The 27,331-nt window shown below is 41.0% G+C and overlaps 1 protein-coding gene and 1 long non-coding RNA gene across 5 annotated transcripts in view; one reads left to right on the plus strand and one right to left on the minus strand.

Annotated features, from left to right (window-relative positions):
- Positions 1–913: 913 nt before the first annotated feature.
- Positions 914–27,331, minus strand: part of tncb (tenascin Cb) — an 85,316-nt gene continuing 58,898 nt past the window's right edge. For 3 of the 4 annotated variants that reach the window (XM_088301597.1, XM_088301598.1, XM_088301596.1), the window contains 15 exons: positions 25,444–25,713; positions 24,115–24,300; positions 21,947–22,036; positions 21,182–21,445; positions 8,953–9,075; positions 8,247–8,390; positions 7,974–8,093; positions 6,952–7,095; positions 6,679–6,809; positions 6,428–6,560; positions 5,696–5,847; positions 5,184–5,280; positions 4,649–4,810; positions 4,358–4,521; positions 914–2,764 (listed from right to left, as the gene is read on the minus strand). In XM_088301597.1, coding sequence (XP_088157723.1) covers positions 2,654–2,764; positions 4,358–4,521; positions 4,649–4,810; positions 5,184–5,280; positions 5,696–5,847; positions 6,428–6,560; positions 6,679–6,809; positions 6,952–7,095; positions 7,974–8,093; positions 8,247–8,390; positions 8,953–9,075; positions 21,182–21,445; positions 21,947–22,036; positions 24,115–24,300; positions 25,444–25,713 — 2,291 coding nt within the window. In that variant the 3' untranslated portion in view covers positions 914–2,653. Of the gene's footprint in view, positions 2,765–4,357; positions 4,522–4,648; positions 4,811–5,183; positions 5,281–5,695; positions 5,848–6,427; positions 6,561–6,678; positions 6,810–6,951; positions 7,096–7,973; positions 8,094–8,246; positions 8,391–8,952; positions 9,076–10,059; positions 10,333–16,965; positions 17,242–21,181; positions 21,446–21,946; positions 22,037–24,114; positions 24,301–25,443; positions 25,714–27,331 lie in introns of all 4 variants that reach the window. The other variant, XM_088301600.1, reaches the window with a different exon arrangement.
- On the plus strand, positions 12,591–21,300 carry LOC148344687 (uncharacterized). The gene is made up of 3 exons (XR_015844492.1): positions 12,591–12,731; positions 12,976–13,037; positions 21,188–21,300. It is a non-coding gene; the product is annotated as an uncharacterized LOC148344687 (long non-coding RNA).

Raw genomic sequence — 27,331 nt, forward strand, 5'->3', positions numbered from 1 at the left:
CTTACCTTTATTTGAAGATGAAGTCCAAGCACTGCTCCTTCAAAGAGTCTTTGAGCTTCAGTCTCTCCATTTAAGCAGAAATTAATTCTGATGAAGTCAATCTTCCTTGGCCTGTCCCATTCCAAATGAATGAATGCTATTCCCACAAACAAGATTGTAGTTAGCACAGTGAGTACAAGCCAGTGTCGCCTCTTGAATAGATCAAATACCTTTCCGCCAAAAAGCTGAGAATCTGTCCAGGTGGTTTGCATTCATTCCCCACCATTTGTGAGCGGTACAGTGCGATGCTATCAGCCTTTAGCCTTATATAGTCAAAAAAGAAACACTCGTCATATCTATCATTCTTCATCGAAGGGTTTTTGTTGATTATTTTTAGATTTTACTTTTAACAGTTGGTTTTTAGGTGCATGAACTATTGAAGGCAACTCATCGTCCAATCCTTAATCCTCACTGTCTCCTTTTTCCTATGAAGTCATCATTTGTTGTCAAAGTTAAGGCTATTCTTGTTTTCACATATTAATGGTAGCTGTTGTAAGATGACCCCATTAAGAAACATGCCCTTTTTCTTTGAAAATAGATAATTTAAGTAACAACATAAAACATATACATGCAAAGTATGGAGGGTAATTAAATCATGCAAGTCAAGTGTTTTAAACCCAAATTGGACAATTAATTACAATCCCAGGTTCCACGGTGCTAAACTGGCCAGTTGAGGTCCAAATAATGGTGCGTCATATCGAGTATTCCGGGATAGAAGAAAATACTAATTCTTCTGCTGCTATCATTCATGGTGTTGTTTGATGAAGATTTAGGGGCACTTTCAGAAGGATCTATAAAGATCATTTTAAAAGCCCTTTCTCGACAATGTGCGACAAATTTCTCTACTAAAGAAAAAAATTGTTGTTAAAACACATCCTTTAAAACAAAGTTTAATTGTAATACAGTTTACAGAGAAACACCTGTTGTTCACCCAGTTATAAACAAATAACTCAATAAGAACAAAATAAACTTACACAGGCATTCTTTTGATGGCCAGTGGTTTAGTATACTGTCATGGCGAGAAACAGGGGGGTTTGAAAACATTTACCAGTTTTAAAGTTGGCTCATCCAAACATTTTCAAAAACATACTTAATGAACTTGCTAGGCTTTTACATTTAGCGCATCAAAATCTTTTGAATCACAACACAACAAATCTTTTTTCGACATATATCTATTGTATTCGCATTATTCCAAGTATGAAAAAAATATATATACTCAATAATAGGTCCTGCCTTGGTTTCATCAAACTCATGAAGATAAATGAGTGTTTCAGTGTTTTAAAGGGGACATATTATGGAAAAATGTAATTGCTTGTACACAAAAAAGTTGGGGCATAAAATGCTTGTCGAGCCACCAAGCGAGAATTTTCCGTCACTGGGACCAACTGTGTGACGAACACGACCTCCACATTGAGTTTCTCCACTTATTTACTTTCCTCCAATTAAAAGAAAACAAAAAGATTTAATATATTCGTCTGGCGTAATGTCGTCTGCATTCGCCGCTTTCACAAATCCACAGCAATAATTGAAAAGTGTCATTTTTTTGTGTCTTGGTATTAAAGTGCTGTGAAAATGTTTGCCTTTGTCTGCTTTCTCTATTCTTCTTCTGCTGTGTTTTTGAGCACTCTCCCGTAAACAAAACCTGAGCTCTTCTGCAAGTTGTCATGGAAGAGAAAGCCCATTGGCTCCATAGAACAAGGCGTGGACGGCCAGTGACTCACGCCAAAGATGCCCTGAATAATTTGAAGTAGAGTGTTAGAAGTGGAGATTACGTGCGCTGTAATTTTGTGTATTTTGAACAAGGAATACCAGGGACATTCTATGAAGCCGCCTGGGAACTGAAAAAAATGGCATAATATGTCTCCTTCAATGCACAGTACAGTGGCTATTGACTTGGGGGGCTTCCCAAAATGAATGGAAAGCAATGCATCCAATATGTTCTTCTCTTTTCTTTTCATCGATTAGTGCGTAAAGAGGGGTGTGAGGAAACCAGAGGAGGATAAAGTGGCACAGAGACAACAAGTTTCGTCACACAAAGACCAACAAATGGTAATTTACGAGAAGGGGGAAGGGGGGGTGACGGTGTAAGAGGGTTGGGGGGGCTTCATGTCTTTGTTTTGACTTGTGCTATCTCTATTCCAATTTTGTAATAATTGCTGTGCTTTGTCTGCCCTAGACCTTATTAACAACTGTGAAATCCACAAACTTAACATGGCCTGGCTTGTGAGATGGGTCAATTCATTACTGTACATAACATAATGCCCACGCTGCACACATGCCTTGTGACAAATGCTGCAAACACAAGAGGTTTGGATAATCAGGTCTTGCACAATTGTTCTGTTCTCTTTGGTGTGTGACTCAGAATGTGATCGGGCTTCACTTCTGTCCAGTTTGCGACATGCATATACATTTTGGCACAGGCAGCACGGGGTATAGGCAACCTGTAAGAGAACAGTAAGGTGTGTTGATCTGCATGGAAACAGCACAGGCCTTGGCAGTGGCTTTGGTTGTTGCATGGCGGGTAGAGGTTTAGGTCTGGGTTGAGGTGTTTTGTGGGGAGTCCATAAAGAATAGCAGCAATGTTGTCATTGCCGCTGTTGTCGAGGCGATGCGCTTATGAGCGTTTCCTCCGGCCCTCCAGATTTCGGAAGTTGGATGGCCTAATTTTCATCTCTGCAAACTCAATAGAGTGCTCGTGGCCCTTCCAGTGGAACCAGTTGACACCCTGAGAACAAACAAGTGCAATCCACTTAAAAATAGGGATGGAGCTGACCACATTTTACTGGGACGCTTTGGATAAAGTGAAACTAATGATTAAAATATTCTATTTTTGTGAGAATATTCCGCCAGGTTTTTTTTTCAATTAAGCAGTCTGAATACTTTTGCTGGTAAAAGTGTTGTATTTGTGCAAGTGCACCCCTCATTTTCCTCCCAAGTACTGTAAATCAATTGTACCTTTCTCATTTTTTTATTGAACATATAAACAGAACAGGAATTAATATAGTCATAAGTAAAAAGATTTAAAAGGAAAGAAGAGAAAAAGGAATGTCATAAGCGCAGTCTAAATGTTCAATAGGGAGTAGGAAGAAGTAGAGAACTTATCGAGTCCTACCCCCTGTTCTCAGTGCATTTTTTTTCTTGATTTAAATCTAATACAATAGATCGTCCATATAAATTCTAATAATATATACAAATAATTACATTACACTCAGTGTTATACATTATACAGATTTCACATTTTAGGCAATTTACTGACTTATGTTTGGTTTATATAGTTTTTTTGTACTTTACTTTTGAACATGTTTTTGAACACAATAAGTGATTTACATCTTTTCAGGTCCGTTTCAAAGTCATCCCACAGAATTCCACAGAATTACACCTTTTACAGAAACACACCTAACCCTAATGTCTGTTCTTGGTTTAGGTTTTTTATACAAACTTGTGCCCTGTAAGTTGTAACAACTTTCTCTCATTTCAAACAGCTTCTCAGTATTGCGGCAGATCATATCATTATGTACTTTATATATTATTTGCGGGATTTAATATTCAACAAGATCATAAAATTTCATAGTGTTTAATTTGATAAATAATGGATTTGTAGCTTCATTAAATTTTGATCGATTAATAATTCTGATTGCTTTTTTTTTGCAGCTTGAAAAGAGGTAGAGTGTTGGTTTTATGGGCATTTCCCCATATTTCCACACAATAAGTCAGGTGTGGTAATAATAGGGAACAATATAATGTGTATAGAGACTTCTTATTTAGTACATCCTTGGTTTTATATAAGATCCCAATAATTTTTGACATTTTATTTTTAACATTATCTATATGTGACTTCCAGGATAATTTGGCATCAATTACTACTCCAAGGAATTTATTCTCATACACTCTTTCTATTTCAGTTGCGTTTACATTGATTTTTACTTGGGGTTTGATTGGTCTACTGCCAAAAACAATAAACTTTGTTTTGTCTAAATTGAGTGATAATTTGTTTATGTCAAACCATTTTTTAAATATGATCAATTCATTTTCCGCAATAGTCAGAAGCTGTTTTAGATTTTTTCCAGAACAATAGAAAGTTGTGTCGTCGGCAAATAAGACACTTTTTTGTGTATTTGAGACACAACAAATATCATTTATATACAATATAAATAATTTGGGGCCGAGCACAGACCCCTGAGGAACCCCATGTGTAATCTGTAGTTGATTGGATTTTGTATTTTTAGACTGCACATACTGATATTGTGGCTGATAAAAGTGTTGTATTTGTGCCAGTGCACCCCTCATTTTCCTCCCAAGTACTGTAAATCAACTGTACCTTGCTGTGACTGTTATCACCATATCTTCCCATGAGGTTGACACGGTGGCAGTTTTTATACCAGAAAGCACCCTTGTACGATAGAGCACAGTTGGTAACAGCGATGTCATTGTCGTGGTCGTAAGTGGAGAAAGGACGCCCATGGTGGTAGGTCATTGAATCACCTTCAAAGAAAGACAACATGGTCAACGGTGGCTGGACTACACTTTTGTGTACACGACACGAGAGAGTTGATGCAAGCACAAAATATTAAAATATTTGATTTGGCCATCTGCTTTTATTCATCTTTACCTGCCGTTCCACTGTATCCACCAACGTGGACTTTGTAACGAGTCCTAGGTTCGGAGACGGAAAACTTGTCGTAATGAGCGTAAGCTGTTTCTCCTTTGTCCCGAAGGTCCACTCGAAGCTCGTACTGACCGCCTGCTGTAATCTTATGCAGGTTAGACAGACCTGAGAGGCAATTGCACAAATGAAGGATGGTGAAACACACGTTTGACATCCACTGTTTAGTGTATTTTATCTCACAACCTATCTTGTGTATTCTGACAATTGCTCACCAAACAAATGCTGGTCAGTCAATTTCATGGATTGCTATTACATCATTCAAGTCAAAATCTCATCAGGTATCTAACATGTCCTCATTTAAAATGTTTAATTACAGTGGTAAAAATGAACATGAATGAATTACACTCCATTTTTACAGTAGTACTCATGGCGGTAATCAACGATTGATGTACATGAATATTATTGACTATGAAAAGTATGAGAACAGTAGCAGTATACAGAATCTTGGACATCTTATCAATTGTTTACAAGAAATTACCCAGCCAAAATTCGTCATTCATGTCTCCAAAGCCAGCTGTGTAATTCTTCCAGTTGCGGAAAAACTCCAGTCTGCCACTTTGGCGTTTGAGGAAAATCTGCAATGAAAAATGCCAACTGAAATATTTGATTTGGCAGAGTTTCTGTGATTTGATAGCTCATCAACTGTCATATGGTCACCTTCCAAAGATAAAAGCCCAAGTCATTTTTTTTCCCATTTATTTTTCAGAAAACATGAATTGCTGAACCCGATACTGATTACAGTATATAGCATTCTTTAATAATTTCCTTTCAGTGGTAGAATTGAATGACCTGGATGTCGCTGATTTTAGCATAGGGGGCCACCATCATGTTGTCAAAATATGACTATTATTTTAAGAAGATGATAATGCAATACAATGCAACTATTTTTATATAGCGCATACCACAACCGCTGGAGCTGTAACAAAGCACTTTACATATGGTGTAATATAAATGACAGTGTTTAACATGTTTAGTATGTCCGGGACTCACAATCCATCCACCTCCATCAGTGGTCATGTCACAGTTGACTTGAAGGGCCTGGCTCTCATCTCCACCCAGATAGATGGTGTAAAGGCCAGATGTGGTATCACCATTTAACAAGGCCTGGGAACAATCCCTTGGATATTTGTAGAGCACACCAGCTAGACACACAGATGCAAACACGCACACGCACACGCACAAACACACGACTTAAGTTCTGGCTCCCTAATAATGCCAGTTATCAACCAATTAAGAAATTGTAATCACAATAAAAGTAACTATACATGTCATAACATCATGTTACATATTACGGCATTTTAAACTGTTTTAATATCAGACAGAGATCACTAGTGAAGTAGGCAAGTCAAGAAAGAATGCTATAGAGCACTGTTATGCACTCCTGAACGTTTTTATCACACCATGAGTACCCCCTCACTCATACGTGTTGAAACTGTTGAGGATTGTCCAAATGTAGAGTGTAACATAATTATTATGATTATTCATCGAAAATCTCTTCAATTTTAAAAATAAATAGGTTTCCTTGGAAAAAATGACAATATAATATGATTTCCCTGGTTGGGAATCATTGATCTATGGAGACACACATTGTATATTTTGGAGCCTCATTTACTTATGGTGACAAATAATAATAATGACTTCCAGAATTGAAAATTTTGTCCGTGCACTTGTATCTGCATTTTTTTTTTTTTTTTTAGAGTGGAAATATTTTGGTGCACTTACTGGTCGTGAAGACAGTGCTGATGACTCTGCTTCTTTTGGGACCAGCGATGGCTTGCAGCCTAACAGAGTATTCTGTTGAGGCGCTGAGCTGGACCATGTTGTAGGAAACTGCAGTGGGACTGAGAACCACTTCCTGAGATGACGTAAAAGTATGTTGTGTTTGTTTTTCTCATAAGTAAAGTGAGAAATTACAGAACAAATTTTGACAATCTTTAAATGGACTGAATGCGGGAAGTGCAATATCTATTTACCCGGATGACGCCATCAGTGGACTCAAAACTGAGGATGTACCCAGTAATGTCAGCACGTGGTGGCCTCCAGGTCAACATGCCTGACTCTGACTGGATGTTGCTTGCTGCCAGGTCCTCAGGGGCATCCACATCTTAACAGAGAAAAGGTTGTTAGCAGCCACAAGTTGGAATGTTCTTGTCTAATACACCACAATTTGTGATTTTATCAACATTTTCATGAATTCAATCTACAATGCAAACGCTGGATTAGTTTATACTGAAACAGAAGCCCACCTGTGATAAATTCTGTTGTCGTGACTGCGCTTTTGGCCAAATCCCTAATGGCATAGACCTTTACAGTATATCGTGTTGCTGGGACCAGGGTGGTCATCACAAACTCCACCACATTTCCTGACACGCGCTCCATCACTGGAGCCACTGAGGGACACAAAATGGCAAAAATAAAGACCACGAAGCTTGAGAGCCTGTATTGCACTCTATTTTGGAGCCAGTCAGTCCTCCTTCAAGCGTCTCCAGTTGGTCCAAAATGCTGCTGCTCGGCTCCAAACTGATGCTCAGAAGAGCGAGCACATAACTCCAATTCTGGCCTCCGTTCATTTTAAGATCCTTTTATTGCTTTTATTTTTTTTTCACATTTTTAAATGGTCTCACTCCACCTTACTTCTCGGAGTGCCTCCACCCCTGCGCACCTGCTCTTCGCCTTAAGTCTGCAGACCATACACTACAGAAGGTACTGTGCCTCAGAGGGCATTGAGCCTTTTCTATTGTCTCGCTTTGGAATGTCCTTCAGATAAATGTTCGGCAAGCCCCCTCTCTGTCCATTTTTAAAACTCCTCTTAAGACATGTATTTATTTTTTGGTTTTCCACTCAGCATGACACTCGGCATATTTGTAATGTCTTATGATGTCTGCTGTATTTGTTTTAGTTTTAATTGAAAAATTGATTGATTCCTTAATTTATTTAATCAACTGGTTAACAGTTATTAATTAATACCAAATTATTATAATTTATGTTACTGATTTCAGTTTTTGTGTGAAGCAAAGGTCGCTTTAATGTACTACAGAAATGACATTTAGTTGAACTGTGTTGAGAGGGGTTGTGTTTAGTTCAAATGGATTTAATGATGGAATCGACATTTTTTATTCAAGATGTTTGAGACATCTCAAACAGTTCAGGTACCAACCCCCCTGATAAAAAAGCTTGCTCATGTGGCAAATAGGGTACCGATTATGGGTGTCCATATTTGGTTATATGTGATTGTCCTCGGTTTCAAACAAAGTATCTTAATTCTTACCTGAGTCTGCACTGTAGGTAATAACATAGCCATCTACTGTAGCGATGGCGGGCTGCCAGAGAAGTAGAGCTTCACTGTCTGTGATGTTGACTGCCGTCAAACCTCGGGGTTTATCTAAAGCTGGAACACATACATAATAAATCATTAAGATGGTGGGAAAGTCTGAAGGATGTGGAATCAATGCCTGCACGGTGCAATTGAATACCATATTGGATGCATGCAGTTTTCGATCTTGCATTGCATTTGATTGTGTCAGTGTAATAAAAATCTTACCAGTAGTGACACTATCTGATCCAGGCTCACTCTCCCTTTGAGCCTTGAGTGCAATAACAGTAACCTCGTAGGTGACACCAGGTATCAGGTTGGGTAGTACGGTCTGCGCGTTTGATCCGTCCACTGTTAGAGTCTTAGCATTTCCTGAATGGCCAAACAATTCAGTGTCAAGAGTAGTAATATTGGTGCTGTAGTGTACATGAACTCTCACCACACAAAATGTACATTGCATCATTAGAATAATCCAAACTATGAAACCATATTGCACATTTGCACACACACAAAAAATCCTCCCCCCGCACACACTCACTTCAAGCGTGTGCTCAGAGAGATTCCAGATCATTCATTGGGTTTCTTCACTGATATTTTGTATAAAACACAAAATGGCTTAGCAAAATTTCAGTTGTCAATTAATCTAGCAACGTGATACATGGAACCATATGAGAAATTCAGATGAATACTATTATTTCAGAAGTTAATTCTTGTAATACAGTAAGCAAGTATGTGCTAACAATGCACCTAATATGTATCTGTATACAGACAAAAAGTGCACTCTGCATAATACACGGATGTCCTCTTTGAGTCACATTTTAAGTTGTATAGTGCCAGCGGTTAAAAGGATTCGGATTTAGGTTTTGGGTTGTTTTTTTTGACAGAAATCATCAAGTTGTCTTAATTAATGTTGTTCAAACATGTTGAGACTGACCTCCATGAGCAGGCACATATGTAACCTTGTAGCTGTCCACTCGGGCTCTTGGAACTGCCCAGTGGACAGTCGCAGATGAGTCAGTGACATCAGAGAAGCGTATGCCTTTGGGTGGCCCAAGATCTGGCAGAAATTACATATGATACACAAAACGGACAAAATAGAAGGTTGTGAGTAAACTATTGTTTTGCATTCATAGACTAGTGTGTACTACGGAACGGGAACATAAGAGCATGTGGGTCAATGAGCACCTAATTATGCATGAAATCAAGCATTTCAACATTAGAAGACAGTTGTTAAAGCAGAAAAGTCTGGAGCTTGATCACAGTCCTTCACTATAAAGGATGGGAGGAAAAAAGAGATTGTGAAGTGATGTAGACAGACAAAAGGAGACCAGTGGAAGCCAGCAGTGACACAGAGCACGTCCCAGTAACGGCCAGTAGTAACAGTATCTTGCGTGACAGACCTGAGGAGATTAACTTGCCCCCATTTCATCAAGAGACAAAACATCCGCCACACAATCCAAGAGTAAAGCCTTACCCCCAGGGAGAAAAAGGGACGCAGCCATAGACACCAGTTCTACATGACAGAGACAGTAGCCCAACCTCTTTCCCATAAAAAAAAAAAAGAATCAAAGACATCACTGGTAGAACAACCAGACAAAGATAATAATCACAATAGGACTGCAGGAAAGCTCAGTAAATGTCCTGAGTGGAAGCCAACTGACATGTCTGATATTTCCAGCATGAAACTTTGGACCCAGTTTGCCATATCTCACTTTTTAATGATGGCTGCAGTTCACTTCAAACACTCAGGATTACTGGTAGACACCAAGCCACTGACACAAGGCCGCAAAAACACAAATGCTGTTTCTTGAATTTTAGATTTGGATTTGAGAGTTTATATTGCTGCATCAGCTGGCTTGGATGTATAAGGCTTATTGTGTGGTTAGTAAATAAATAATAAAACAGATATTAACTTGGAACTTTCCATGCTTGTGAGAACATACATAATGGGACAAAAACACTGATCACGCTGACAAGACAAACAAGAGTAAAAATCCCTCCCCGAATGTTCATTTCTTAGTACCATCCTTTCAAGCTGTACCTGTTCTCACCCCCTCGATTACAGACTTGGAGCGCCTTCCCAAAATAAGTCCAAAGATTTCAATTTTGTACTGTGTGTCCTCGCTGAGGTCTGTCACATCTGTGCTTCGCTCTTCGCCGCCCAACACCAGCTCTTGTGGTTGGTCTGGGCTCTCAGCCTGGCTCACCATTATTATAAAGGTGTCGAAGGCATCGTCTTCTGCCGTCCAGACCAATCTAAAGCTCTCAGGAGTGATGTCAAACAGCAGGATATCCTGCACCTGTGGTTCAGTCTCTGAGTGACAAAGGAAAGTTAATTTTGCTCTCTGTGGAACTCAAGAATGCTTTGACGTTAGAAAGAGAATGGACCGATTATTTCTGTTATGGAAGATCAGCATCCCAAAGCCTGAGTTTTGTTAGTAGAAATAGTCTCGCTGCAAAGTCATGTACAGCATAGCACAGATTCAACAAATTAGCTTCAGACAAAAGTCCCTCATCCTATTGCATTAGGTTGGATTACACAACAAAAGTTTTATTTGGAATGTTACTCAAATTCATCATATGTTAGCTACTCATAATAAATGTCTGGATGTGTAGTGAAAATCGTTGTCCCTGCACCAAAAGATCATGAGCAATTTTTCATTTATAAAATTGTTGCACATCAAAACTTGTCTATATCATAAATACTGGACCACAAAACCCAGGTGAATAAAAGCAGCAACAGCTAAATGTACCCATTAAAACTAATTCGCCCATACATTGGCCGCTTCCTCTTAATAGCCGCCAGTCTGCATAAAAAACACCGATGGATTTTTAAAAACTTTGAAAATACCAGCACCAATTTTCCCCCCAAGCAATGCATAATGTAGCTACTTACATATTAGCGTCCCTGCACCTTTCTTTGTCTCTCTTGTTGTCACACGAGGCAAATTCACAATTCACAATTGAGCTTGAACAAGCAACAGCGCAGCCATGGAAACAGTTTGTTCGGTGTGTGTGAGACACAGGGGATGTTGCTCCATGGCTGGACTTGCTGTTCTCCAGGGATGGTGGGAGTCGGTAGCCAAACAAACAACAGAGAGATGGGGGTCGCACTGCAGAAATAGCTCCATTTATGGTTCTCGTTCAATATGCTCATCAAACTCAAACTCAAGATGCTTATTTTTGCTCTACAGAAACTATATATGACATATTCTTAATATTCGCTCCTACACAGCCTTGGACAGACTTTTGATTTTGTCTCTCCCTTATCTCACTGTTAGCAAGTGTGTGCGCACATCACAAATGCTTATGTTTCTAGTTTGTTTTTTTGTCAGTGTTCGTTCAATGTTTTGTTGTAGTGGTTTCAAAGAGTTTTTCTGCTCACCATCACATTTTGAACATGTTAAACACTTCTTTGCAACAATCATGTGACGGTTCGGGTCGGGGAGGAGGGCGTGGCAGTTCTGTTTGTTTACAGATTCACGATCCACCCAGCCAGGCCCTCCTCCGGAGAAAGTGGGCGTCGGCTCCGGCGCACCTGCAGCTCGTTGCCGGCAATCAGCGCCGGCTTAAGAACCAGCCACGCCAGGAGTCCGACGCCGGATTATCTTGTCACCTCACGTGGTACTGGCTCATGTCTCGTCTTGTTTCCCGATCGCCTGACTCGTCGTGCTCTCGTGCTTGCTTGACCCCTGCTCTTCCGTCTCCCCCCTCTAGCCGACCTGAACCCGTCTGGTCCCGCTCCGCACGCCAGCGCCTCCGAGATCCCGCCCGGCAAGCATCCCGCCAGCGCTCTCCGCTCCGCCGTGCTTCGCGCTACCACGCCAGCCCGACTTCGCCTCCCGACGCGTCCCGCTCGACCGCACCCTCGTCCGCGCCACCCGGCACTTGCCCGTCGGCTTCCTTCGACGCTGTCCTTGACGACGCCTGCCTTGTGGTGGACTCTCTCCAGCTCGCATCCCCATTCCAGCCCTCAATAAACCCTGTTTCCCACTCACCTGTCGCTTTTGGGTCCTCCTTCCTTCCCACACGGTTCATAGAACCGCGACAAATCAACCATTAAAATTGTTGGTGAAGTATTTGTGTCTGTTTGCGACCTTGAACGAACCCTGACGGTAAAAACAACATTCGCTATGTGCACACACATTTGCAAACCGCAGTTGCTCAGTCAGAGACGGATGCCCTATCCGCTCGCACATGGATGGTGGAGAATATTTAGTATGAGGGTGACTCGTAAATTTTCATTGGTCCACTATTCTGTAATTTAATTGCTCAGATGTGAGAAGACTATAAGTAGGCTTGAAGCTCGTTCGTAAAAATTCATATATAAATCACGTCACATTAAAAGACAGCAAGATTCAAAGCATGGGAATAAAGTAGTGGTTTATAGTTGTTACGATCCGTGCTTTGTTTACCTGCTTTCAGCGAGTGGGCGTTTCCCCCCGGCGCGCGCCGTACCAGCTGGGAGAAACGCGCGGACGAGCCCCGCAGCTGATTCCGATCACGCCACTAATTATGGGACTACTTAAGCCGCCACCGGGAAACAACCGGCGTCGGATTATTATCCTGCGACACTCATGCTCACGGTTCACGTTTTGATTATGCCCTTCTTGCTCCGTGTATTGTTTGTTCGTTTGATCCTCAGCCTCAGCTATTCGCCGGCTCGCTTTCTGTTTGCATTTTCGCTCATTGGACTTTGCTTTCCCTTTCGCGGTAAGCCATTCTCGTTTATGTATTTTCCTTGCCTTGCAAGCGCTTTAAGTTTGGCGTTCGTTTTTCTTTCCTGGTGCGGCTGCGCCCACCAGCGCTTTTCGTTGTCTGTTTTCGTCTCGGGTGTAAGTTACGAGATCTGCCTCTATTTAGCTCCCCTGCAGCTTCATGCAGTAGGTTCTGTGTGGAATAATTGCTTGCTGCCGGACACAATAAACATCTTGTCGAAACCTCCTTTCCTGGTCAGCGTTTTTAGAGTCCACCAAACGCTGCCGGCTGCGGCCGAACAGCACCCCTGTCAATAGTCTGGTAAGTACATTATTTAAATATGTATTTGACTGCCAAATTTGCAAACAAAATGAATCGAAATTCTCAGTTTAAGACAAAGAGAAAAGAAATCAATTCCGCCTGTAATTTTTGAGAAGCCAGAAGTGCATTAACTTGCCTCGAGTGCTTATGAATTCCATCCATCCTATGTAACACAACTCGGGACATCAAGCAAATGACCCAGATGCAAGAAAATGCAGAGTTAGAGCGTTATGGCATGACTCCTTCTTTTGGCTGGCTGAAAGTCAGCCCTTAGGTCCTTTAGAAGCTCCGAAATGTCATTATTGAATAGACAAAATGCCACAGTAACAATTGTTTAGTTAAAAAATTAATCCCACCACCTGTTCATTGTACGTACCAGCTTTAAGATGTCTTTCAGACAATTCTTTTTGTGTGTGTCGTCCTTCCAGCTCACTCATTATGAAGTGCACACCAAAACTGGCCTTTTGGCAGATACAATCTCGAGTGAGCCCGATTAATAAATCGGGTCGCACATCTGATTGCATGAACAATTAAGTTTTTTTTTTTTTAAATTATTTTTCTCTGCACAAATATTGAGTACAAGTGGTCTTAAGTTTCATCGTTGTATTTTTTTCCATACTTTTGTGCATATTGTTTGCAAGGGAGGAAACACTCCAAGGATTTTGTGAACCAACTGCTTACAATTGTGTGTATGGAAATTGATGAAAAGATGTTAGATGAGCAGCTGTTTTCAGCAGCCTACAGGTGCTTGTGAAAACCCACAAGCTAATTGGGCAGAGAAACTTCCGGTGGCATGTATGGACACATGGACTGGAGAGAGCTTTTAAACCAGTCTGGAAACAAAAAGCCATATTAAAGCTCAGAAAAACCAAGAATAAAGCCTAGTGCCGCTGCTCATTAAAACACTACAAAATGTGGGGGTCTCGGAGGTCCGCCTCAAACCCCTTTTTTCTTATGAGGAAAAAAAAATGCACGAGGCATTTACTGTGAGAGCAGCAGTGGAAATGAGAAGCAGAGCAGACAAATCCCAGGGAGCTGTCACTCTTCATTAGCAACCAGCGGCAGCTTTAACTGGTCAGTGCAACAGAAGGAGGGTCACATCCATCAGCTTACAAGCGCTGGCTTGCTACTGATTTCACCCTCTCCACTTCACCACCACTACTTCCACTGTTTCTTTCCGCACACCCCCACGTCCTAAGGGAACAGAATCCCCGCTCACAAAAGTGAGCTTGTTATCTGGACGAGGTTATGCGGAGACGGCGGCAGTAACAAGGATCTGCAAGCAGAAACTATATGTCAGTCTCACCTGACAACGTTACTGTTAGTTTGCGGTGAAACAAACTCGGCGCAATCCAAGCTAATCCGGCATGCTGTCCACATGTGTTTATGGTTCCGTCGGTCATTTGTTACATAAAACTATTTGGCTAATCAAAGTTTCCTCACTTACTGTTTTTCAGTTGGAGGACTTAATCTCCCTTGTAATGTCTTTCTCCACTTGACTAGTGTTGACTACTGTGCACAACATAATTAAGTTAGTCAGTGCCTGCATTCACTACTTGGAATGTTTAACGCTCTTGAAAAAAGATGGTTTGATCGACCATTAACATGCAGACAATAGACCGTGTTGAGTGTATGCCATCTTCTGCATGGCCTCAGAAGCCCCTGGCACCCAAGCACTGGAGCCCAGGGGCAATGGCAGCCTGAGAATGAAGAGCGGCCCAGTCTTCAGGGGACTTGGGATGCATACAGACGAGCAGCCTCATACAAATTGACAAAAGCCTCAGGGGTTTCATTTCATTCCTGTCAGTTCTCCCATTTTTTCCCCTCTCACTTGACTGATCGGAGTCTTTACAATGTTGAATGATGATTTATGCTGGAATGACACACACTCACGAAACTGCAAACAAACCCAGCATTGGTTCAGTTGTGCTGTGATGCAAGTTTGTCCTACGAGACTTTTATTCCTCAAGGGGTATTGTTTTAGTGTATGTTTGATTCCAAAAGGTTTTGTTGAGATGTTCTAAAGTATCATTAGTAATTTGGCTTTAGCGTTTACAGCCCACTGATAGTGAAATTCAGTACATTGTAATAACTGATTATAACTATAATTAGTGAAGTGGTTAGGACACCGGTGCAACTGTTTTACTAAACACTCAACCGATGCGCTTCGATATGCATGCGAACGTAACAGACTTGGGGCCCTATTTTTTATACCCAACGCAAGTCTAGTGCAACGGGCAGTCTAACTGTGCGCCTGGGCAGAGTTTTCTTACTTTCAGTATTTTATAGATGCATGCAATTAGAAATGGGCGTTTGCGACATTGTGGGAGTGAACACATCCGACTCACTTCCAGGCCAATGGTAGAGGCTTCTTTCATTCTCATTAGAATAATATTTTTAAATTCATTAAAGACAACATATGTGTGCAAAGTACATTTAAATGCGTGGAGGATGTAAAGTTGGCCAGGGCACTTGGAGTCTTGTGTGACTCCCCCCTGACACCGCGCCCCGCTGCAGCCATGGAGGCTGATTTTAAAAATATTACAAAGGTGATCACAAAAATGTGTTCAATCAATTAATTTCAACAATGAGTCAAAGGGTTTGATGCACGCATATTGATGAATGAATTATGGTATCCACTACACGTTTGCAGAGCTCAGAATATGTCCTCCTGCACCTTGATGAAATCCACCAAATTTCCGTTTACAAAACCTGCCCAACAACCAAGACCTGCTTTTATCCCGTTTTAAGATTAGAATACTTTCTGCCACTAATTCCACTCAGATGCACCAGGGATGTGTACAAGAATAACACCTACGGACTGCCCAGCCTGAGGCAGTGTGGTCTGACAAATTCCCAAACAAGGTAAACTAGGCTTGCACCAGCAAAATGCACCAGATGTACCGCATATACTTTTTCAGGCCTTACCCGCAGCCAGACTGACATCTTAAAGGACGATTAAAAAAAAAATCTTTAAATGACTTATTATAAATAACATGCTTTTTTGTGTGTCTGGGCCATGGCCCATTTCATACTTGTTCCATTGAAATCTTCATTCTGGAAAAGTTGGTCATCAAATCTCCAACAAATCAAGTGCAATAAAGATAAAGATAAATTTTACGCCACTTGAAGTTCTTACACACAAACTAAGGATGACTCCATGCCCAAGAAAGACTATACTGTAGAAGCAATTTGTCTGTATTTAATTGCTGTATATAACACAACTTAACTTGGTAAAGTTCATTTAAAAAACAATTGTGGCTGCAAAAACAGTACCTCATTTCCAACTCGTTGCAGTCATTAGGCATTACTTTTGACTACTATGTCGTATATAGTCCAAGGGAGATACTTCTGACTTCTCTGTAGCCTGTAATAGAGCATTAGTGCCTGAATTTGTGAACTTGTGATCGGGCGTTGTTTGGAATTTGAATTGGTAACTCTGCCGGAGTGGCGTGTCTGGCATGAAGTCTGGCAGAGTGGGTGATGGTTAGTCTGAGTTTGTGTTCTCCTTTTAATGTGTTTTTCCAACAATTCAAATGTTGGTGCTCACAAATGAGCGGGAACAAAAGGTGCCATGTTCATTTCAATGCAGAGATTCAACCAAAGTTTTCAGTCCCTTGGAAAATGCCAATTATTTCACCTTTCATAATATAAACATTCTATGAGCCCAGGGCAATTTTGAGGCTGCTGTTTTCCGTTTTTACAAGGACTGGAAAAGGAGAAAAAAAAAATCATGTTTTATTTTTTTTTTAATCCTCCTCTGTCAATTGAACATTTTGGGATGGTGCCTAACACAGCAGAAGTCCATGAACACAATGTGCCAGTCTCATTTGGAAAGTCCACACATATAATCACACTCACAGTCTGAAGCAGCAAGAGAGGTCAGGTAAAGGAAAGCGTAAGACCCCAGCGTTGACGGTGTTTATACCTGTAATGGTGTCTGCAAAAACAGGGTCTAAGACGAGGCCCCTGTGCACCCCGTACAGATTGGCCCTGTACCAGGTGGCGGGATTGAGGCCTGAGATGACAATGCTGCGAGCATCAGCGGGCACAGTGTGATTTTGCCACTCAACGCCCATCTCTGCATCAGTAACCTCGATCAGAAACGCCTCAAAGGCCCCCTCCTCTGCGGACCAGGACAGGAGGAAGCTGTCCCATGACACATCGCTGAGAGTGACATTAGTCACCATGGGCTTCTCCTCCGCTGGGTGATGAAAAACATCAACATGGAGTTACAGGATGGCGACATACAAAGAATGAACAGGTTAGACCAATGCTTACCAAACAATGAGGAGCACACTCACCCGCCCCCTCCCTTTCTTTTCACCCCCCACAACTGGGTGATAAATTCTTTCCCTGAAAAAGGCTGAAACTATGCCAACCTTTAAATTTACGTATATAACTTTTTCACTGATTGTTACAAAATAAATGCACATCTGCTTTGCAAAAACACATAATCCAGTTAAGCAAATGTCAATACATAAAACCATATTATGAATGCTTCACTTTTCTAGCCATGCCACAGCCGCCCCCCTGCAATAGCCATGCGTCCCCCTTTCGGGGTCCAACTTGCAACTAACACTTCGGAAAGCTCAACAACAACATGGCTTCCAAGGTTCGCCTGGTGGTGCTGACAGTTTGGACTGGATTGCTGGTAGCGTAAGGACAATATTTTTAGAATTTCCTTCTGAATTTGGTCTAACTGTCAGCATACAAACACAGCATTCCGAAATGTTCATGAGAATTCATGTGTTGAACGTCCAAGCAAATGGCAAATAATGGCTGTTGACATGAATTGTATCACATTTGTATTTGAGTCAGTTCATTTTGCTGTTTCAAAGGAAAATGCTGCTTTCACGTGAGCGGGGTGGAAATATTCCGCTATTTCCACTACAAAAGACAAAACTGAACAAAGCCTCTCATTATTGATGTCTGCCTATAGCCATCCCCTCCATATTACCATATGAGAGAGAAGACTTGAAGATTGAAAGCAGCTGAGAGACATGCAACGCAGCTTGTCTGCATTAATGACCAAGAATGATCCATTAACATTTGAGGGTGCAGCGTAGCCCTGCCAGGACGCTAGAACGTACGCAGCCCACTTCAAACCTATGCAGAACAGTGTACAGCAGCCTGTAATTCGAGTCCAATATGAGCGTGTGTAAGGTCTCGGGAGCTTTCTGCCCACGACTTGGTCTGGGTGAAGATTTGCAACTTTCAAGCAATGGCCGAATTGCATTTTTTAAACAGACTGCCAAAGCATAATAGGATCATAATCAGAGCTATATTGAGGTTTTTTTTTTTCTTCAGTGTGCAGTTTATGGTTAGCAAACAGTGCTTCTGATGAGCGACCCATTCTTAATTGTTTGGTAAAGGTGTTGACGTGATGATGGGTATTTGAGTTTCACGTGCCTGCTGAATGTGGCAACTGCATAGATCACGTATAAAGATATAAAAGTTTGCAAACTTAGATACTCAAATAACCATTTCGACCATCTACAGCAGGAAAAAAAACCCCACCAGGAGCCACAAAACAAAACCTTTTTGAAATGCAGAGTCACACTAGAGTTAACACTATCCATATTGTTATTTTTGTTTAGTTTTGTTTTTTTTTTTACTTCTATGCATAAACAAAATCTAGTATATTGCATTTAGGTCGCCGGTGAATTGCTAAAATAATGTATTTCAACACATGACGAAAACAGTTTGAACTCTAAAAAAGACACTTGATTGAATCTTACTTTCAAATGAATAAGTCAATGTTTCTATAAATAAAGTTTTATTGTTTTGTAATGTATTCGAGTCATCCTTGTATTCATTCAATTAATGCCAAACTCTTCCTTCTGTCGTCAGCTGTCAACTATAATTAAAAAGGATGATTTCCCGTGACAATGTCAAATATCTCCTTCATTCTCGCACAATTGTAAGATGTGATGTGTGAGGCTTGAGCGATGTTTGTTTTTAATATAGGTCATATAGTATGAAGCATTAAATTTTCTTGCCTTGGATACATACACGGTTTGTCGAGTGGAGGTCGAATTACTCAATAAACCTTAACGCGCCAGGTGTCGCATACTTTGAGGAACAAATAAATACGTTACAATGACACCATGAATCCTCAATTTTAAAAATACATTTGAAAATTTAAAATGAAATCAAATATTTCCAAAGTCACAGAGAGCTACGACAGAAGGATGAAAGAGCCACGTGGAGCCTCAGGTTGCAGACCCCTTCTCGAATCATTTCCACGACATGCAACACACATCATACAAGGAAGACTCAGTGCAGGCCACCAATGAATTTAACGAAGAAAATAAACATGGCTGAACTCAACCAAACTATTGTTCCTCCTGCATAACCATTCAGAGAGATCACGGAAGTGCACCTATAGGATGATCGTACAAAGGCGTGTGACGGCATGTTAGGACAAATTGGAGCAAACTTCATGATGAAAGTGGTCTGTTTCTCCATTTATCATTCAAGTGTTACATTCATATATAGATATGTATATTTACATCTGGTGTTGCCTCTCAGCAGGTAACTTCCAAATGAAATTCTTCTAATCCTCTCAACGACACTGAGGCAGTAAGTAGATCCCTGAAACCTCCATCCAAAACTAATTTCTCCAATTCCTTCTGTAAAATGTGTCCAATCTATGTTCATATCTGAACATGATAAAGGCTGCAGATCAGCGCAAGCTGTGGATTAGAAGGCTGCTGATTTCAGCGACACTATTTTAACAGGAGTCCCAGCATGTGGCCTTTTATCTGACGGACCCAGAGTTCATCGTGGTCAAATCGCACAAAACCAGAGGGGAGCAAGGCTCACATCAACAATTACCACATGAATGAACATTGTTCAATGCCCCCCTCCCCCACACACACACCACCACCACCACTGTTACCATCATCATGCCCATTATACTTACTGTGCAGTCCAAAAATACACAATGAACAGCTATTTATAAGCTAGGCAGATTTTCTTCCCTCTTTTCCCCTCACGTTTCAATTTTGGTCCACAAACATTGCACCTGCATAAGTGGAAAAATGTACTTATGAAATGTGTGGTTAGGAGTTGTTGTTACCACAGTGATGATTACGTCTTATTTCTAGCATGAGGAAAAAAATTAATGCCATCTTGACAAAGGTATAGTTCGAATTTCTTCACGTAAACAATTATTTCCAATTAATAACCTGTTACTGCTTGAAAAGGAAATACACAAAGGGCAAGGGGTAGGACGAGTTATTTATTTATACCTCTTCCTACTCCCTTTCGATCATATATATTTTTTACATTCTATTCAAAACAAAAAATTAATTGACTGTTTGATGGGCAAATACTGTACATAAACCGATGGTTATTTAGAACCACTTTCAACGGGCACGACAAACGTTACAACTAAACAACGATTGTCTGCACTCTTCTACAAATGCAGTTTTAGATATTGTGGTCATTAGTGATCCGCTAGTGGTTCAGGAAAGCAACTGGATAGAGGATGGTTAGAGGATGAAAAAAAAGCAACTTAAAGATGGTGGAATGTCTGCTCAAAGAAAGAGAGGATTTTTTGACAACTATCACTGTTGTTCCTTGCGCTTCTGTATGAACTGCGCATTCTGACTGGAGACTAAAGAGGTGTGACCATAAATCTAAATCAAAATTCAGATGTTGTCAACGGGCCATGTCGACAAAAGGGCTTTTATTGCAAAGTTGGGCGAATCTGCGCAAAACAGCTTCGAAATGATTGCAGTGCTTGGATTTTGGTCAGATTTAATTGCAAAGTAAGTTTGCGGTAAGTTGAAGAAAACAGGCTTAATTGTCTAAAAAGAGATCAATAAACCTCCAGATATGTACCTAAACTGAAAAAGTGATGCAGAAGGTTATGTATTGACCACTCTGTTTGTTGCTTAGTTACAGAGGTTTGGATGGGTTATGCATGGCTCAAGGAGGGAGTCATAAAAATGTTGCTATCCTCCATGAACAGAAAAATAACCTACAAACAAAAACAAACAGAAATGCCCACAAATACAGCAAATACTGTAACTCCACTGATATACCAGTCATTTTGTCCAATCAAGAGGATGGAGGGGATGTTACATTTGTTAACATCACTCTAGAAAGACTACTAATGATTCGTATTTACTGACCTGTAGGTGCTGAGATAGTGGATGGTGCGCTGGTCCTGCGGCCTCTCTCCGCAGTAATGCTGATGCTATAAAGCATGCCTGGTGTCAGGCCTCTCAAGGTGTGAGACTCAGAGCCGCCCGGGACCACTTCCTCTGCCCTTTGGCCATCAGCGGAAACATAGACAAGTCGGTAGGTGTCCAGCTTGGCCAGGGGGCGCCTCCACTCTAACATCATCGTTGTTTCTGTCGCCTCGGCAACACTTAGGTCCTTGGGTGCATCCAGGGCTGAAAAAGAGAGGAATGGAGATTTCACATCATTTCAGGGTCACATGTGAGCCAGAGCTTATTTGAGCTAATGAGAGGTTGGGTACATCCTGGACACTTCACCCTTGCCAGTCAATCAAGTATTTTGCCTCACAAAGCAAAATAAAATGTTGCATAGGTTACACAGTGTGAGTGAAAGTAAGGACACAAATAATTGCCCCATGCAGAAGTGGCACCGGAATACTAATTATTTCATAATGATAAATAGCAATAGGATTTTTATTATGAACCACATTTGTTTTTGGTTGCACATCATTTTCATGAAATACGTAAAGCATGCTCCTATTAGCTTCTTGCCCTTGATATAGTCCTATCCCGACAGTAACTGCATACACACGGATCAGAAATTAATCTGCAAGCCTGACAGCCGAGAGTGTGTGTATCACAATGAAAAACCCATCCAGTAGTGTAACATTACTGACATATGCGGGCATTGTTAAGGTATTAAGTGTGTTATTGTACCGGTCACAGCATTGGTGGTCGTAGGCAGGCTCTCCCGTTCCCCTTTCACTGTTGTCACTCCCATTCCGTACTCTGTGCCTGGTCTCAGACCTAGGTAATCATGCAAAATAAAACAACTTATCTTCAGAACTCGAAAGAAATAATGGTCTGTAATTGTTTGCTGAAATTCCTATATCTTTCACCAGTTGAATGGCCGCGAGGCTGTGTCGTCGAGTGGCCAGCTGTTTCTGCTAATGGCTTTGGTGGCCATGGCAAACACAAAAACCACTTTCATGTGGCGTGGTAGCACAATAGGTTGCAGCCAAATTGCATTTCATGGTAAACTTGAGCTCATAGTGGAACATGGCTGGTGTATTTGCATTGATGGATCTATAGGGCCCTTGTCGTGCAACAGAAACACTACTCCCAATGATACAGCCGGCTTTGGAAAGCCTTTGGTTTCCACAATTAAGCCCTCTCTAGGCCTGATCGCCTTTAATTCCTTTATTAACTCCCACAGAGGTCATCACACACAGAGTTCTGCAGCATGAAATTACACCTAATACCCAGGAAACTCATTATCAATAAAATCACGAGCGTGAAGGCAATTACAGATAATAACTGTGTGAAAGCACTTGTGAGGTGTGTGGAGAAGAGGGGGACGTCTGCTGAATGGACACAATGCTTTATTTCCATGAGATGGGCCTCCCAAGGACAAAGAATTGTGTCAGACAAAGACACTATTAGACAAAGTTTTTTTTCCCCCTCGCTCTCTTATTGTGTCTAATCTACAAACAAACTAAAAAAAAAAAACACGCACAAAGCTCAAAGCATTGCTTTATAATGTCAACAGCATTGATAGATGAAAACATGCCCACATCGCTTGCTTGAGCAAATGCGAAATAAGCTCCAGTGTGATTCAATTTAAACGGTGAATGCCAAATCCCCCAGGGTGGTTTTCTCATAAAGTGGGCCTATTGCAGTTAGGAAAACATTTTGCGATACAAAACAAAGACGAGCCATTGTAGAAATGAACTGGCGGAACATAATGCTGTATAATAAGAGTAAACATTTCATACTGTAAAACTGGATCTTTAGTGTCACTAGGATGCAAATATCATGTGAGCACTGAATAAATAAGGAAGAGAAAGAAGGTTTTTAAGTGGCTTCCCCTATTTTCCCTGGTCAGGATAAAGTGCTGTCGAGATGGTAAATCAGTGGATAATGACTGGAAACATCTTCACGGTTTGCGTCTTTTTGTAGAACTAATCACTGTTTGTTGTGAACTGGGTTTGGAGACCAACAATGAATAGCAATGTTATCGTGAAGTCACGATCCGGCAGTGGCGTCGTTAAGCTTTTGTTCGGTCAAACTGAATTTAAATGTTACTATTTTCCAGAGGTGGGCACGTCAGTAAATTTTGCCTGTCCGCCATTCGTCATTCGCCAGCGACCGGGCCACCCGACTGTCATCATCAGTCCATCATCATTTAAAGCTAACCAAATCTGTCAGTGTCACTCCGTCGTCGTTTTTTAAACAGCGCATCCATCATTGCTAAATTACAGTTTGTCACAACTATTTTAGGACCAACAGATCTTCTCCTACTTATTACGTTATACATAAAATATTAGATGCAAACAAAGCGTGTAGATTGTTGTCGTCATGGCAACCACTTGAAGGTTATACGAGCACCTGTGCATCTGCAAAGTTGCAAAGCGTAACAGTGTTGATATTCGACTTTAATTTAATCCCCCATTGAAGCAGAAAATGGACGTTTGTGATGATAGTCTTAATTCTGACAAGCATTTGTGACAGACGTCAATGACGTAACATCTTTAGCAGACGTCACCATCTCATAACGACATCAAGGATTGTCACGTTACACCAAAACATTTCTACCTACTCCGTCCTCGATGGAACTTGGGGTGGGAGGTACTGACCCGGTTATAGTGACGATTTCACTGACAGATGAAAACCCACTTCCATTGGTGCTATGTCTGTTGAAATTTTCCAACATTCACCAGCAAAACAAGCTTCTGTCAGTTGACAGATTGACGGATCACGTGTCACTACTGACGGAATGCCCAGCTCTCATATTTTCATACCGAATGACCATATGAGAATTTCTGCAGTCAGGTTAAACTGCAATAACTAATCAAGACAGCAATAGCGATTGCGATTGTGTATACCAATGATCTTGGCCTGTGTTGTGTCTTTGGGTCCAGCAGGGAAGAGCAGTTCTCTGTGCTCGCCTCCAGATAGAGGTCCGTACTTAATGCGGTAGTTGTCCACCTGAGCTTGGCTGTTTTTCCACTCAAGAGTGATACTTTCATCAGTCAGCTCCAGCTTCTGAAGGTCCCTGGGGGCATCCAAGTCTAACACACACAGAGAAGTTGATTTCATACTGATGCTGACAAGTTGTTTCCATTGCAGGCAATGAATGAAAGCTTCCTACCACAGGAAATGCGTATTTATTGTTTTCCTGAACTTAGTGAAAGATGAGGTCCTTCAAAGCACGGCCATCATTAAATACATCGCAATAGGATTTCCTTCCTCATAAACCTATAGAATGTGTGGTCCTTCACATACCCCTCTCTCTTCCAACCTCATCTAGGTTACATGTCTACATTCAATTCTCAACCTGCCTGTCGTGAACAGCTGTAGCTTTTTATTCCACTAATGCACATTTAGAAAAGTGTTTCTCAACTGCTGTCACCCTAGGACCTGAATTATACTTTTGTTTCTTCGCGCCCACTTTTACAATAATGCGTCAGATTTATATGGTGTTTTTCTGGACAAACGGACTCTCAAAGCGCTCACAATGAAAATATTCATGCGGTCACGTGTTCACACTCTGGTGGCAGTAAACAAAGTTCTGTCCCCACAGCTGCCCTGGAGCAGGCCGACGTTAAGCGTCTACGGCACCTCCAACCACCACCAAACACTCACACATTATACGTTGAAAATCTGTTTCAAATGAGTTTGATATACTGCCAAAAGTATATTGTTCACCATGACGTGGACTCGCCAGAGGGTGAGCTACTCTATATTTGTTTACAGAGTAACAATAAGTTACAATAAATTAGTGAGTAAAAGCAAGGTAGCAAGACTTCCTGCTGCTTTCCAAATTAAGTTGCATGGGGGAATTTGCTATACTCTGTACTGTAGTAAAAAAAAAAAATCAAAATAAGAATCTCTTTTTTTAAATGAGCTATTTTTAACTAGCTGTCTACTACCGACCTACCATCACCCAAAAATGGGTTATGAGCCACCAGTTGAAAATCACTGATTTATAATATAGTGGCAAAAAGGAGCAGTCGTGGAGTGATAGTCATTGTGAACGAGAACAAGACAGGATGGGAGTCTTTTTTCGCCGGGACATGATTTGTATTTTTTTTTTTTTTTTACTTTAGTCCGTTATGGGACGGTACGGCCTTTTTCCTGTGGGAGTGGGATAAGACGGGAGTGAAAATCCACTCCCATGTCATCCTCTAGTCCACACCTGAAAAGGTTCTTACCTGTGAGGAATGAGTCATGGACAGGGACACTGGACCTCTCTCCCCTCCGCGTTGTCAGAGTCACCTCATACTGGGTATCTGGGATGAGGCCTCCGAGGTGGTATTGGGTGTCTGTGGAGGGAAGCTCAACCACACTGTGATCAGCAGGGCTGGAGCTAGCCCCATAAGAGATGCTGATCCCATCTACATTGGCCACAGGTTGCACCCAAGTCACCAGAGCTGTTGTGTCTGTCACATCACGTGTGTTCACCAGGCTTGGGGCGTCAATTCCTGGTGGTGTGAAGCACAAATAAATAAATGTTGTTGTCTCGTTTCAGAACATGGCTTGATGTTGTTAAGGTACTTAACATTGGAATACAAAACGTTCCCATCTCCTCTGGGTTTACCGTTCTCATAAAAAGCCACATAAATGCAAGTGCAGTACAACACTTTGAAAATAACATTGCACAGATTGTAAAGCAGACGCCATGGAAATGAGACTATTAATTATGTTAACAACACTTTGCGTTTGAAATGTGTCATCAGTTTAGTATTTTGGCATGTTTCACGCCCACTTCCTAGTGACGTAAGCAGTCACACCAAGCCAATGCGTAAATTATGGAGAAGCAATAAAAGTTGGAGTAGAAAAAGCTAAGTTTGTCATTATAATACCCAAAACTTTACAATCAGGAGATCAGCGACTTGCTCGGTTCTCCAGCTATCTGATGGGCAATGGTGGACAGTAATACCCAAGTCATTTTTCTAAAAAAGGGTGTAGTGCACCAAAGTCAATTGCCATAGGCTCCATCTTAAGTGGAACCCAAATGAGGACAAGCGGTATAAGAAATGAATGGCTGATGTTTTTAAGGATTGTATTCTGTTTTGGAAACTTTGTACATTGACGCCACTGTGTTAGAAAAACAAATATTACACTTTTGTTTCCATTATATCGCTAAAAATCATTTGTTACTGTTGCATTGGAGAATTCCAAAACCTCTGGATATTTATGAGCCATCTCTTGTGTTCAAGCGCTGTTGCTGTAGCTGCCTCTCACACATCAGTGGTTCAGTTTGCTTGCAGGTAAAATTGAAGTCAGAGAGGCAAAGTAATGGGCAGCAGTTGGGCACCGCAAGTCATGGACTTGGCAGGCATTGAAGATGAAGCTGCTTCTGCTTTTTCTTTTCATCCGTGGCCGTAGATGAACTCACAGCGCTAAATAATAATTCATGTTGTTTTAATCTTTATCACACCCAAATTTCATGATTACCTACAAGGACATACGGAACATGAGCGATGTCATGAATGATCTTTTTCTTTTTCAGGTCATGCGCATGATTTCTAAGACGCAAGACACCTGAGTCAAGCGCTTGCTCATGCGTCTGGCAAGAGCAATTTAGTAAGTCTTGATTGCTTTGTATCTCATGTAGGCAACGTAGTAAGTCGCACACACTTCATGCACGCAACTTTAATGGACACTTGATACGGCAGATAAATGGCACTTATAAATTATTACCTTAGTACTAAAATTCTCCCCCCCTTAAAAGACTCTGTAGTGATTTAAGGGCTTTTTGGCATGTCAAATAGTTGTAGCAATATAAACCATACAGTTAACACACACTGTATTAATGGAATAATCTACAAACAAATATATTTGGATATTCTTATTCACGCTTGGAACAGTTTCATAAATCAACTGAATAAAAATATCTCAAGCCAGGGCTTTCTTAAATATTTAGAAATTGCTCTCGCTCTCTCTCTCTCTCTCTCTCCATATATAAAGATATATATACATTTTTTGTTCAAATAATAAAGGTTGAATTTATTAAATTATTACTTTTGTGGGGATTTAGAATTAGAAATCCCTTTATTGTCATTGTACTCAAGTGTGCAACGAGATTAGAGGGCTCCC

The sequence above is a fragment of the Idiotropiscis lumnitzeri genome, chromosome 1 (genome assembly GCF_059441095.1).
Source record: "Idiotropiscis lumnitzeri isolate Australia: NSW breed Sydney's pygmy pipehorse chromosome 1, RoL_Ilum_1.0, whole genome shotgun sequence".
Lineage (NCBI taxonomy): Eukaryota > Metazoa > Chordata > Actinopteri > Syngnathiformes > Syngnathidae > Idiotropiscis > Idiotropiscis lumnitzeri.